The sequence below is a fragment of the Candida orthopsilosis genome (genome assembly GCF_000315875.1).
Source record: "Candida orthopsilosis Co 90-125, chromosome 5 draft sequence".
NCBI classification, from domain to species: domain Eukaryota; kingdom Fungi; phylum Ascomycota; class Pichiomycetes; order Serinales; family Debaryomycetaceae; genus Lodderomyces; species Lodderomyces orthopsilosis.
In genome coordinates, this window is record NC_018298.1 from 748,781 (window position 1) to 760,192 (window position 11,412).

At 39.0% G+C, this 11,412-nt stretch overlaps 4 protein-coding genes across 4 annotated transcripts; 1 reads left to right on the forward strand and 3 right to left on the reverse strand. All coding sequences in view use genetic code 12, as the record gives it.

The window, feature by feature from the left end:
- Positions 1-1,490: 1,490 nt before the first annotated feature.
- CORT_0E03440 (hypothetical protein) lies at positions 1,491-3,803 on the reverse strand (the record flags this gene model as incomplete). Its single annotated transcript, XM_003870014.1, has 1 exon — positions 1,491-3,803. The coding sequence occupies one exon, from the start codon at positions 3,801-3,803 to the stop codon at positions 1,491-1,493; it is 2,313 nt and encodes a 770-aa protein (XP_003870063.1).
- Positions 3,804-3,982: 179 nt separating this feature from the next.
- CORT_0E03450 (Rad2 protein) lies at positions 3,983-6,970 on the reverse strand (the record flags this gene model as incomplete). The annotated part of the gene is made up of 1 exon (XM_003870015.1): positions 3,983-6,970. One exon carries the CDS (start codon positions 6,968-6,970, stop codon positions 3,983-3,985), a length of 2,988 nt encoding a protein of 995 aa, XP_003870064.1.
- Positions 6,971-7,618: 648 nt separating this feature from the next.
- On the forward strand, positions 7,619-9,355 carry CORT_0E03460 (Ecm38 gamma-glutamyltransferase; the record flags this gene model as incomplete). Its single annotated transcript, XM_003870016.1, has 1 exon — positions 7,619-9,355. One exon carries the CDS (start codon positions 7,619-7,621, stop codon positions 9,353-9,355), a length of 1,737 nt encoding a protein of 578 aa, XP_003870065.1.
- A 95-nt stretch (positions 9,356-9,450) lies between these two features.
- Positions 9,451-10,419, reverse strand: CORT_0E03470 (hypothetical protein; the record flags this gene model as incomplete). The annotated part of the gene is made up of 1 exon (XM_003870017.1): positions 9,451-10,419. The coding sequence occupies one exon, from the start codon at positions 10,417-10,419 to the stop codon at positions 9,451-9,453; it is 969 nt and encodes a 322-aa protein (XP_003870066.1).
- Between the last annotated feature and the right edge of the window lie 993 nt (positions 10,420-11,412).

The following is an 11,412-nucleotide window of genomic DNA, read 5'->3' on the forward strand; positions in this document are numbered from 1 at the left end:
TCAAAAAAGCTTAACAATCATCATCTAAATTTACGAGAAGGGTCCTTACCTAAAAATTAGTGAAGTTACGATAGCAAAAGAGTGGGGAATAATGGTATTCTACTCACAATGAATGAATAATGTGCATTACTAAAGCTGCATGTATATTTCAGGCGTCGCAAGCAACATTTGTTACCCTAGTTAGCCCCCCAGTAACAATGGTTTTTTGCTTGGTTTTTTGCTTGGTTAGTAGCGCAGATTAGTTTCCACCCAAATACGAAGGGGTTTTGCAAAATTTCAATTAATAAGGAGGAGGCGTCAAATGTTACATGAATTTGAATAAGGGTACGCACATTTTGTTTTCTAGATTTATGTGAACGCGCTTCAATTGTAGTAGCGATTATCATTTCCACCGTCAAATCTGATCAATTAAGTCCGTTTGTTGTAGTAATAAACTTTTGAATTTGGTCTTTATGGATGTTTTTGCACTTGCCACTGAATTAATCCGGTCTATTGATTTGAACCTGGGCCAGCTGCTCGGTTAAGACAGCACTTTTGCACAATATCAATGAAACCATTAACATACTGGCTATACACTAAATTGTTTAGGTATAAAATACGTTTAAGATCTTTAATTTGTGTTAAATTAATCCCCTTTTGATGAAGTTCAACAAAGTGTAGTGGTAAAAACACAATAGCTTTTGTGTCCTGCCCTATATGCAAATCTATCTCTGGGATCGTATATAGATCAACTAAATTTGTGCTACTTGAAGTTGCTTTTATGATGAAAAGTATTGTGCACTTTTGAGCTTTTAGATAAAAACAAGACGATCGTAATTATTTTCATTGATTTTGTATGTGTAGCTATTTCAGTCATTGGATACTTTATTCCACCCCTTCTTTTTAACACTCTTTACCAAGCCAGTCTTTGTGGGGAAATAATAACAATGTAAGCAGTTTACTAAAAGTAAGAATAGGATTTGTTACTGAGATGAATCTCCTATAGTTGCTTCATTTTCTTTTCTGTATTCTGATCAACTTGCGAATTTCGCACGCCCGAGATTAAACGAAGGTAAATAGTTATTAAGGCGACGACTATCAGAGTTAAGCATGACACAAAAGTAAAACAAATCAATAGATATCATGTGAATGCTATGTACAATTATGCTAAATTCACCCAATATCAGGCGCTGGTCAGCACCAGCAAAGCATATCTCCAACTATCAAAAACTGAATTTTTAAGAACACATCATCAGACATTGAAGTTAAAAAATACACCTCCAAACAATGAGCAAGGACATTGACCGAAGCCTTTTCTAGTTGAATACAAATTGCGACCATCGATATTGAACTGATCTGTTTTCGAATTGCTCTGCACTACAAAGTTTTGCTCAAGGTTACCCGATTAAACTTTACCCCCTTTCTCGAAAACTATTTTTTCCACCAGGAACAAGCAAGCACATCAATTTCATTAAATTCTCAACTACAATATCGCCTTCAGAATCATGAGTTTAATACAGATTTGATTCATCTCCTCTCCAGCTCACATCATCGGCTCCAGGTTCTTCCTCATCATCCTCGTCTACATCGTCACTTGCTTCTTCTTCACTGTATTCGTCTTCGCTTGCATCTTCTTCATCAGATTCCGTCTCACTCACTTCCTCTTCACTCGATTCATCATCATTTCCAAAAAATTCATCCAAACTTTGTAACTGGTATGCTTTTGCTGTTTGCTCTTGTCGACCAACACTAACACCGCCATTATTGAACTGATGGGAAGAAAATGATAGTGGATTCACAGGGCTCGGTGACTTTGAGCGCTCGGAAAAAACACTTGAGGCATTAGTCATTTTATTGTACTGTATTGGGGCCTCCTTTCTAATCGAGGATGAAGGTAATTGTGAAGGAACTGTTGTCCATTCAATCACTTTGAAATACAGCCTTATAGCCTTGAACTCTTCATCACTACTGATTGTTCGATTGCTAACCAATGGGGTAGGTTTCGGAACTTGTAAGATTAATGATGCCAAGGGTGCCCTATCTACGCCGGAGTTCAGCAATACGCTCAACATCCTTGTGCGGTCTCTTGTGTCGTAAGATGGATCATATTTGGCTAAATGCAAAGCATATTCGAACATTTTGAATTCGATTGACTCTTGCAATGTCAAATTGGCAATTTCCTTGCCCTTACCCGAGTCTCCATGCTCGCTTGTCAATCTACTCATCTCAAAGACAACAATTTTGCTTGCCAATACTAATAATTGGTATCGAACACTCGCGGCTTGCCTGGCAAATGATTTTAAAGCTATTCTTAACACATCCGGCCCGATAGAGTTTTCTGCAAGAACGGTGTACTCTCCAATTGTCCATATAATTGAAGCCCTTGCATCATCTTCTAAATCCAGAGCGTCATCATTCAAATAGTAAGCCAATTTGCTTAGTATTTTCATGATTTCATCTTTGTCTTTCTCGCCAGTTGCATCACACTTTTGTTGAATTATAAAGCGAACAATTGTCAAAATTTCATTCGAAGATTCCCCTTTCATGCTTTTGATATTAGCTAAACACCATTGCAAAATCCTTTCACTCCACTCTGGAGATATTTGCGAACACTTTGCCATGGCTCTTATAGATTCCCTTGCCACCACTTTGCGCTTTGAGTGCAATGCATAAAACTTGAATTCCTCAAAAATATATTTGAAATTGCTGTCGTTTGAGATGGAACTTAATATGCCGAGTTTCAAAATTGCTATATCTGGAAGATCATCTGGTAATATATAAAACAGTCTGAACTTATCTGCAAAAAGATGTCTAGAATCTTGACAGATGTACTCAATTGTTTGCAAAGAATACACCCTAGTTTGTGAATTGTTTGTGGATGACGAAATGCGAGTAAGAACAATGTTTAAGTTGGCCAAATGCGTAGGTGCCAAGAGATGGACCCCTCTAACGACACTGAGAATAACCATATCCGACATCGACATCATCAAAGGTTCCATTGATTCTATAAACAATGTCAAATCGGGATCAACCAGGTCCTTCGATGGCTTTGCGATAAATTTTCGACTATACAATGTAAGAATGTCAATGGCACAAATTTGGGCCCACTCATCGAACTTTGATAATAACGAGCAAATCCTTCTAAAGTTTCCATGAATGGATTTCCACTTATTCGTTTCGTTGCGTATTGTCGGTTGTATTTTGAAATATGATTTGATTGCAGCTGATACTACAATAACATCACTGTCAGCCAACAAGTTTCCCAAAAGCTCAAGAATTTGTTTTTTTGATTTGCCAGATATTGTATAAACTTTCCCTATTGCCATGGCACAGGCAGCACGAACTTGTGCGGACGGATCTGTCGCAGTTCGTTTCAAGCTCAAAGCAAGTATTGGCACGATTGAACTAATTCTGATTCCAGCCAATGATCTGATCGCGTTGGCTCTATTTGAAGGTGTCTTATCATTGAGAGTTTTCTGTATGGAATTGATTGAAAGCAATGCGGTATCTGCTTGAACGTCAGCATATTTGGTCAAGTAAATAAACACCAACTGTTTGACCTTGGCGTTTTCATTAGTGACATTTTTCACCACGTCAGCAAAGTACGGTGATCCATCTTCACCTTTAGCAATTAACCCGATGACACATTTCATACCATTCAGAATATCTCTGTTCGATCTGGAGTTGAGTAGCAAAGAGATTTCCTGAGGCCGAGAGACACTTGGCGTATCAATAAGGCGGGCTGACGCCGACATTGCCGCTTCGATCGACAAGTCTTTCGCGGACTCTATCATAGAAGTAATCTTCGACAATGAGTCATTCATTTAAATATGACTTGTGTATCAGACTTAAGTGGTTATACTTCTGTGGCAGCACATTTTTTGAGTTTTTGGACAATTCATTTGCAAAAAATGAGGTGCTACCAATTACGATACAAACCACTTAGTCAATATTCTGGTATATGACAATTTTCTATTGAGCTATATAATTTATGACTCTCTATTTACTTCTTTCTTCTCTTACTCAACTTATTTGCAGCAGCTTTCAATCTTTTCCCCGTATTCAACTCCTTACGACTCTGAATATACTCTTGGGAGAAAAATTCACCAATAGTTGATTGTGTTCCCTCGGCCCTTTTCTTATTCAAATCCCTAACCAAAGGCACCATCACTTCGTCGACTCTTTCCTGAGACCAATTTACATTATACATCAAAAAGGACCTTATTTGATCCAAATTCGGTATACCCCATTTAAACTCACTTTTATCGGAATCTACTTCGGGATGTTGATATGCCTCGAATATGACTTTGTCAGGAAAATTGTCAGGCAAATATAGCTTCCCATTTTTGATACGGTTAGTAAGATTCCTTTGCAAAGGGGTCAAGGTGACTTGATCCAACTTAGTTGTTTTTGTTTTTTCATCAAACCAACTTTTGAACCTCTTTAAGCTCCCAAATTCTGCAAGTATTTCTACTGCTAAGACCGGACCAATTCCTTTAATTCCTTGTGTATAATCACTTCCCAACAATATGGCTAACTCAATCAAGTTCTCTCTGCTCAACCCAATCCGATCCTCAATATCGTCTTTGAAATAACACTCAACAAATTGTTTCTGGTTGAACATGTTTTTGTATATTCTGTCACCACCAAAAAGAAAACAATCACTGTCATCGGTGATGATACCATCGACCAAACCTATCCTAAAGAGTTCTGCACATTGTGCTTCCGCTTCCATAGGAGCTGTAATGTAAGGAATCCCAAACCTTTTCAATAGCTCTTGCACATCACTAATCATATTCTCAGTCACCTCATCCGAGTCTCTTTTAGCTTTTTGTAATTTTTCTTGTAAAAGTTGCTCTTCAGTGATCCTCGTTTCGATTGAAGACATAGGAAATTCATGAGAAAGTTTAATCTGGCTTTTCAAGTTTTCATGATCGGCCTCTTCATTTTGTAATTGTTGTACGAGTCGCCCCTCATCTTCCTCTTCAAAATCATAGTCAACCACAGCAGGTCGTCTACGCTCTGCTTCATGTGCTTCTTTTGTATCTGGGTTTTCTCTCTGAACATTGTTTTCAGATGTAGAGCTATTAACGTCATTCCGGGGGAGCTCAATAACCTCATCGTGTTGCGACTTGCTCTCTTCGTTGTTTTCAAAAAGCTCTTTAGCTTCATACCACGGAATTAAACCTGCCTCCTCATCTTCTTTATAGCTTTTGTTTTCGAATCCAGTACTGGGAACAAACTTTTCATTGTGTGGGTTCAATGTTTTGTTGATTTCACTCTGGAACCAATCGGGTAATCGTCTCTGTCCCTCAATGGGCAGCTGAACTTCTTTCAATGAGTGGGTGATTTCCACTTTTGAGAGCTCGCCTTCATCGTTATCCTGGCTCCTCCGAGCAGATTCTGTATTTACCCCATCTATTGAAGCTTTAGCTTCTATTGAAGGGGCGCTTGCACTATCAGCCACAGAAATTTCCTGCTTCTCTTTTCCAATTTCTTTTGCATTTTTTTCACGTTTATATGCTTTTGGATTTATTTCACCAGTTTTGTAGTTTTGCGAATCTAATAAAAGCGAACTTTGTAGATCGTTCTTTGTGAAGCGCTTCAAAACGTCCTGCATCCCATTCGAAAGTCGTTTCGGAGGACTGGTAGTGTCGGCAAATAACATCGATGACTTCAAATCGAAACAACTTTCTTTCCCAATCTTTGCATCGTTTGTTTCTTCTTCCCTCAATTTGAAATAATCTTGTTTGCTTTCTTCTACTAATTTCCTTAGTTGGTCCTCATACGAAAATGACAATTCGGAACTATCTTTCGCATATGTGGGGTCCTGGTTCCCATATTGTTCATAAATCGATTTGACCAAAGCCTCCTGAGTCATCCTCTCTTCTTCAGATTCTTTAGAATTGGCTAAGATTACATCTTCAAAGTCCAGATCGCTGTTGTCGCTTCCACCGTTGTTATTTGAAGTTGGTTGTTCATCTGCTAGCTTTAATTCGCCTATTTCCGTCTTGACGGGATTTCCCCCCAACGACCCGCCTTCATCTAGAGCCAAAGTCCACCCATCTTCGTTTTTAACTAAAGCATATTTTCTATCCCTTTCACCAGCAACCCTCCTATCAATGGTGTCTTCATCATTCATCCCAGTCACATTCATAAGTTTTTGTGTATAAAAATTTCGCTTTTGAACTTGTTGAATTTGGAATTTGGAAAAATCCATCAGGTTTGGGAATAGTTCTTGTAGCTGCTCCTTCCTATAGCCCATTCTCAATCTCGATTTTAATCGGAGATGATTTAGAATCATATACTGCGTGGCAATGGGTAGATTAGCAAATTCTTTAGATTTTGGATCAACCTCATTAATATTGATCCCATCCACATGATCAAAATCATCCCATGTTTCAGTGTTATCATCATCGGGCATAATCCTTTGGTCATATCTAGAAACTCTAAACTCATTCAAATCTGGAAGATGATATTCATCGGCTTTTCTGAATTTAATGGACTTTGGGCGCTCTTGTGGTTTTTCTTCCACCACAACCTTATTCATTGGTAAATCATCAAAATATATCACATCATCGTCCTCGATATCCACTGCTCGGGTTTTTGTACCTAGTCGTTTTTCTACCGATTCTTCAACTTGTCGCTGTAGTTGGATTGCCAACAATTTTTGAGCGGTTTCTCGAGTTGATTCGGAGTTTTGTTGTCTTCGGTTCTTTCTCTCATTAATAGTTTGTCTCTTTAAAACAGGTACCCCTCCATCAAATACAAATATCGGTTGTATCCCAAAATATAGTAGTTTACATATCCTTCTGAAAAACCCAACAATGTGAGATTGTGGCAAAGCATTTCCTTCCTTGTCACGTACGGCTTTTAGAAATTGATATATCCATATAGACGCGTCAACCGCGAGTTTCTTCCGTGATAAGGCTTCTAACCTTACGGGTCTCGCCAGAGGACCAACTATATCCCATAATGATTGAACACCCATTCTAGTGGCGATATGATGATTGACTGATTTTCAAAAAAACTAGTTGCGCAATGATTAGAATTAGCCTTCGAAAAGTGTCACAAAAGCTGACGCACGACACGATATTCCATTTCCGAGACTTTGAAATTTGACATGGCATCTTGGATTTCCATTATGTTTACGTTGTAGTTAAGTCAGTTCCATCAAGAAGTTTGACCCTCCCCCAATGCTTCCACCAAATGGGTGGCAACTAGTTGCACTAATTCAAAGATAACGCCAAACACTAAGGTTTCGTCGGTGCGAAAATTGATTCACGGCCCTCGGATTGAATCTCCCCTATCGGGGTACTCTCTTTTCAAGCTACTCCTCTGCTGCATAAAGTCTGTTTTTTAGGGTGCATAATTCATCATTGTACGGCGTTGCACTTTCATATTGTAACCCCCACATTTGAAAAAACAAAAAAGTCCCCTCGGATCGAGATAAACACCTTTTTCGCCCATACAATAAAAAAAAGATAGGATCCGAAGACCAGTCTCACGTATTCACAACGTCGTTTATTTCCTAATTGGGAACGGGGTCTCCACTTGAAAAATTTCTGACCGACAAGTATATAAGTGGACCCAATCTCTCAATCTCTCTACATTACCCGAGAAGTTAATCAAATCCACAATGTCAAAAGATTTTATGAAATTTCCCTCGAGGAGATCAACCGTGTATTCCCATAAGGGCATGGTTGCCTCGACACAGCCATTGGCAAACTCTGCTGGTTTGAAAATCCTCGACAAGGGTGGAAATAGTGTTGATGCTGCAATTGCCGTTTCCGCAGCTTTATGTGTTACAGAACCAGGTTCAACCGGAATTGGAGGAGACTCTTTTGCATTGTTTCATAGCAAAGGGAAGGTGTTTGGATTGAATGGTTGTGGTAGGGCAGCTAAAAATGTCACCCCGCAGGATGTCTGGGATGAACATAATAACGGGAAACCAATGTCGAGAATACCTTACACCTCAGTATTTTCTGTAACTGTCCCTGGTGCAATCAGCGGGTGGTATCAGGCTTACAGTAACTGGGGTTCTGGAAAGGTTACCTTTAAGGATATTTTGCAACCTGCAATTACTTTGGCAAGAGATGGGTTTCCTGTGTCTGAGCTTTCGGCCCTAAGCTGGAGAAACTCGGTACCTAAATTGAAAAGTCAGAATAAAGATGTAGCCGAAAACCCTTTTGTTCTCGAGGGTGGTAGAGGACCTGAAGAAGGGGAATTCGTCAAGAACTTGCCATTTGCTAAATGTCTTGAATTGATTGCAGAAGACGGTGAAAAAGCTTTCTACGAAGGACCTATTGCTGAGGCAATTGTTGAAACTACATCAAAGAGAAACCACAAGCTCACTTTGGATGACTTGAAGAATCACACCTCAACAGTTGTCGAGCCAATCAAGTTGAACTTTCAGGATCACTCTGTCTGGGAAATTCCACCAAATGGCCACGGGTTGGTTGCTTTGTTGGCTCTCGGCTTAATTCAGGAATTACACAATGAAGGGAAAATTAATTTGTATGAGTTGAAACATAATTCAGCCGAGTATTTGCATGTGTTGATTGAAGCTTGTAAATTGGGATTTCATGATTCTGACGAGTACGTTACTGATCCAACATTCAGGGATATCCCAATCAAGGATTTATTACATCATCAATATTTGAAGACAAGAGCAAGATTATTTGATCCACGTAAAATTATTAATGGCGAAACCATGACCCATGGTGTACCTGACCCAAAATACAAATCAGACACAGTTTATTTTTCAGTCACTGATTCAAATGGAGATGCTTGTTCTTTTATCAATTCAGTTTACGAAGGCTTTGGATCAGGAATTCTAGTGGAGAAGTTTGGCTTTTGTTTGCAAAATAGAGGTTGTAATTTTAATTTGACTCCCGGATTGTCCAACTGTTTAGAAGGTGGAAAGAGACCCTATCATACCATCATACCGGGTATGATTACCAATAAAGACAATTCGTTGTACGCTGCCTTTGGTAATATGGGAGGTTTTGCTCAACCAGTTTGTCATGTGCAGCACGTTTTAAACATGATCGTTTTTGGAATGACACCTCAGCAACTGCTTGACTCTCCAAGGTTCTCTTTGGATTCTGATCACGATCATGCGAAGGATAGAGGAAGGGGGGCTGATGGTCCTGTCAGAACTCCAATTACTGTTGTCAAGATTGAAGATGGTGTTGGAGAAGAGGTAGTTAATGAGTTGCGTGCGTTGGGACACACTGTGGACGTAGTCAGTGGGTATTCACGACAAATTGTTGGTAGAGGGCAGATTATTAAAAACGAATCAAAGAATGGTCAATTGATCTATGCTGGAGGCAGTGACATGAGGGGAGATGGTGCAGCAGTACCATTTGTATGATTCATATGAACAATTAATAGCACGAACCAACATATCGTATTTCATAAAGGTCTTAAATCTAATAGGAGCTATACTCTATAACATTGTGGATCTGTTCATTGGGATCTATTTCGCGCATCCTCCTCGATATCCTTTTGTCTCTTTAGTACGGTAGCAACACAAACAAGTACCAACGCATCGTCATGCATTGAAAGTACACTTTCGTAGTCGACATCGGGGTCGGGATTATACAAATCATCTATTCGAACCTCTCCGTATCCTAGATGGAAATATGATTCTGCTTCACCTAGAATAGCTGTGCAACGCTCCCCATAATATTCCGGCTTAGGCAATCTTGCACTAGGACTAAGTTTCATTTTGAAAAGCGACTTCAAATAAGGGTTTGGTTTATTTTTATCCAACTTGTCTGTACGTCCATCCCAACTATCAACTAATGAAGGTTGTCCTGATCGTAGTATCGAATGCTTGAACCCAAATTTCACTTGAAAGTAAGACTTAAATTTTCTTCGGAAACTCTCATCAATCCATCTATGCACCTCGCCCTTGTATACATAATCACTGATTGGTAAAGTGGAATGAGAAAACATGACGATTTGAAAATTGGCCTTAGACGAATTGGGATCTGGTGTGAAATCAAAAACATAACTATTATACCCTATATGATATTTCTTCCTGACTTGACAGTACACGTGGAAATCTTTATCAATATCGAATCTACCCGTTTGATTAGGAACATATTTTCTAAAGGTCAAAAACTTTGTAGTCACCGGATTCAAGGGGTCAATGGCTTTGAACAATGGAATCCCAATTCCTTGACGTTGTAGATCTATAATGTGCATATTGGGATTGTTTTTGAAAGCTTTGAATTTCTCTGCTGAATCCTTACTGACAAAGATTCTAAATCCATCAGTCCAAAACCGGTTATTTATTGTAACTGACCAACCTCGAGGAGCAGCACTTTCAAAATATACCGGCTCATCTCCTACTATTGGCGGGGGGTGATCATAGCTCCATTCGTTGTAAGGTCTATTTGTGTATGCAGGAGGAACTTCTGGTTTACCCATGTTGTGAATTGCGTATTGAATGAAATTGAGACTGATCGATGGAATTGGTTGCCTTTATATGTGTGATATTATGTTATGTGGTTCGAGACAGTGATGATTAAATTTGAATGATGAGAAGAAAATTTGGATGACGTCGTTTAATAACTTTGCCTCGTGTGTTTATATCCCTTGAATCAATAAATCACAACATACGTTTGTTTATAATTGGTTTATTTTTTATAAAGTGTTTTTGTTTTGTGTTCTATTACATTTATTTACGATCATTACTGTTTTAATTTGAGAAAGCATAGCCGCACAACAATAAATCAGCCTCACGATCGGAATTAAAATTCCACTTGACTTGGCGCAGATACAACCGATCGGGTCTATGCTCTTAGGGTTACATAGATTCAATTGGCGCCTGACTCAAAAATTTTCAAGCAGGATAAGGCCTTACGAAGTCATTCATTTCTTGTTGAAACCGCTTAGTGTTAACTTTGATTCGGATTACCTACCCTTACACACAAAGTCTGTTGAAACTCTTGCATCATAGGGTTGAGATAACAGGAGACCAGTGCTACTGTTTTGTGTAGAGTATAGGGTGTATATAGAGTTTGCGGGCATGTGTGTGGGTGTGAATGTGGATAAGCAGAGTGTATAGTTCCCCACCTTGTACTCGTCTTGAGTTATAGAGGTATTGTGTGGTGTGTGAGAGGAAGGGTATTTAACACATTCACAGCATGTACAGTAACTGCAATAAATAATGGCTACGGTGTGTCGGAGATAGGGAGTTCCACACAATCGAACGGCACAAATTTCACAGTGTTTTTTCGCAGTCGATAGATGTGTTATCTATTATCTATAAGTTTATTCTTCCTTTCCGGGTTTAACGAAAACTGTGCAGAAGAAAAACATGTTATGATAGTTCTCCGTTATTTGTATCATTCAACGCCATTAAATTATTCACTTGCTCCACTAAAAAATGAAGTTCACTTACTTGGCAGCACTGCTTGG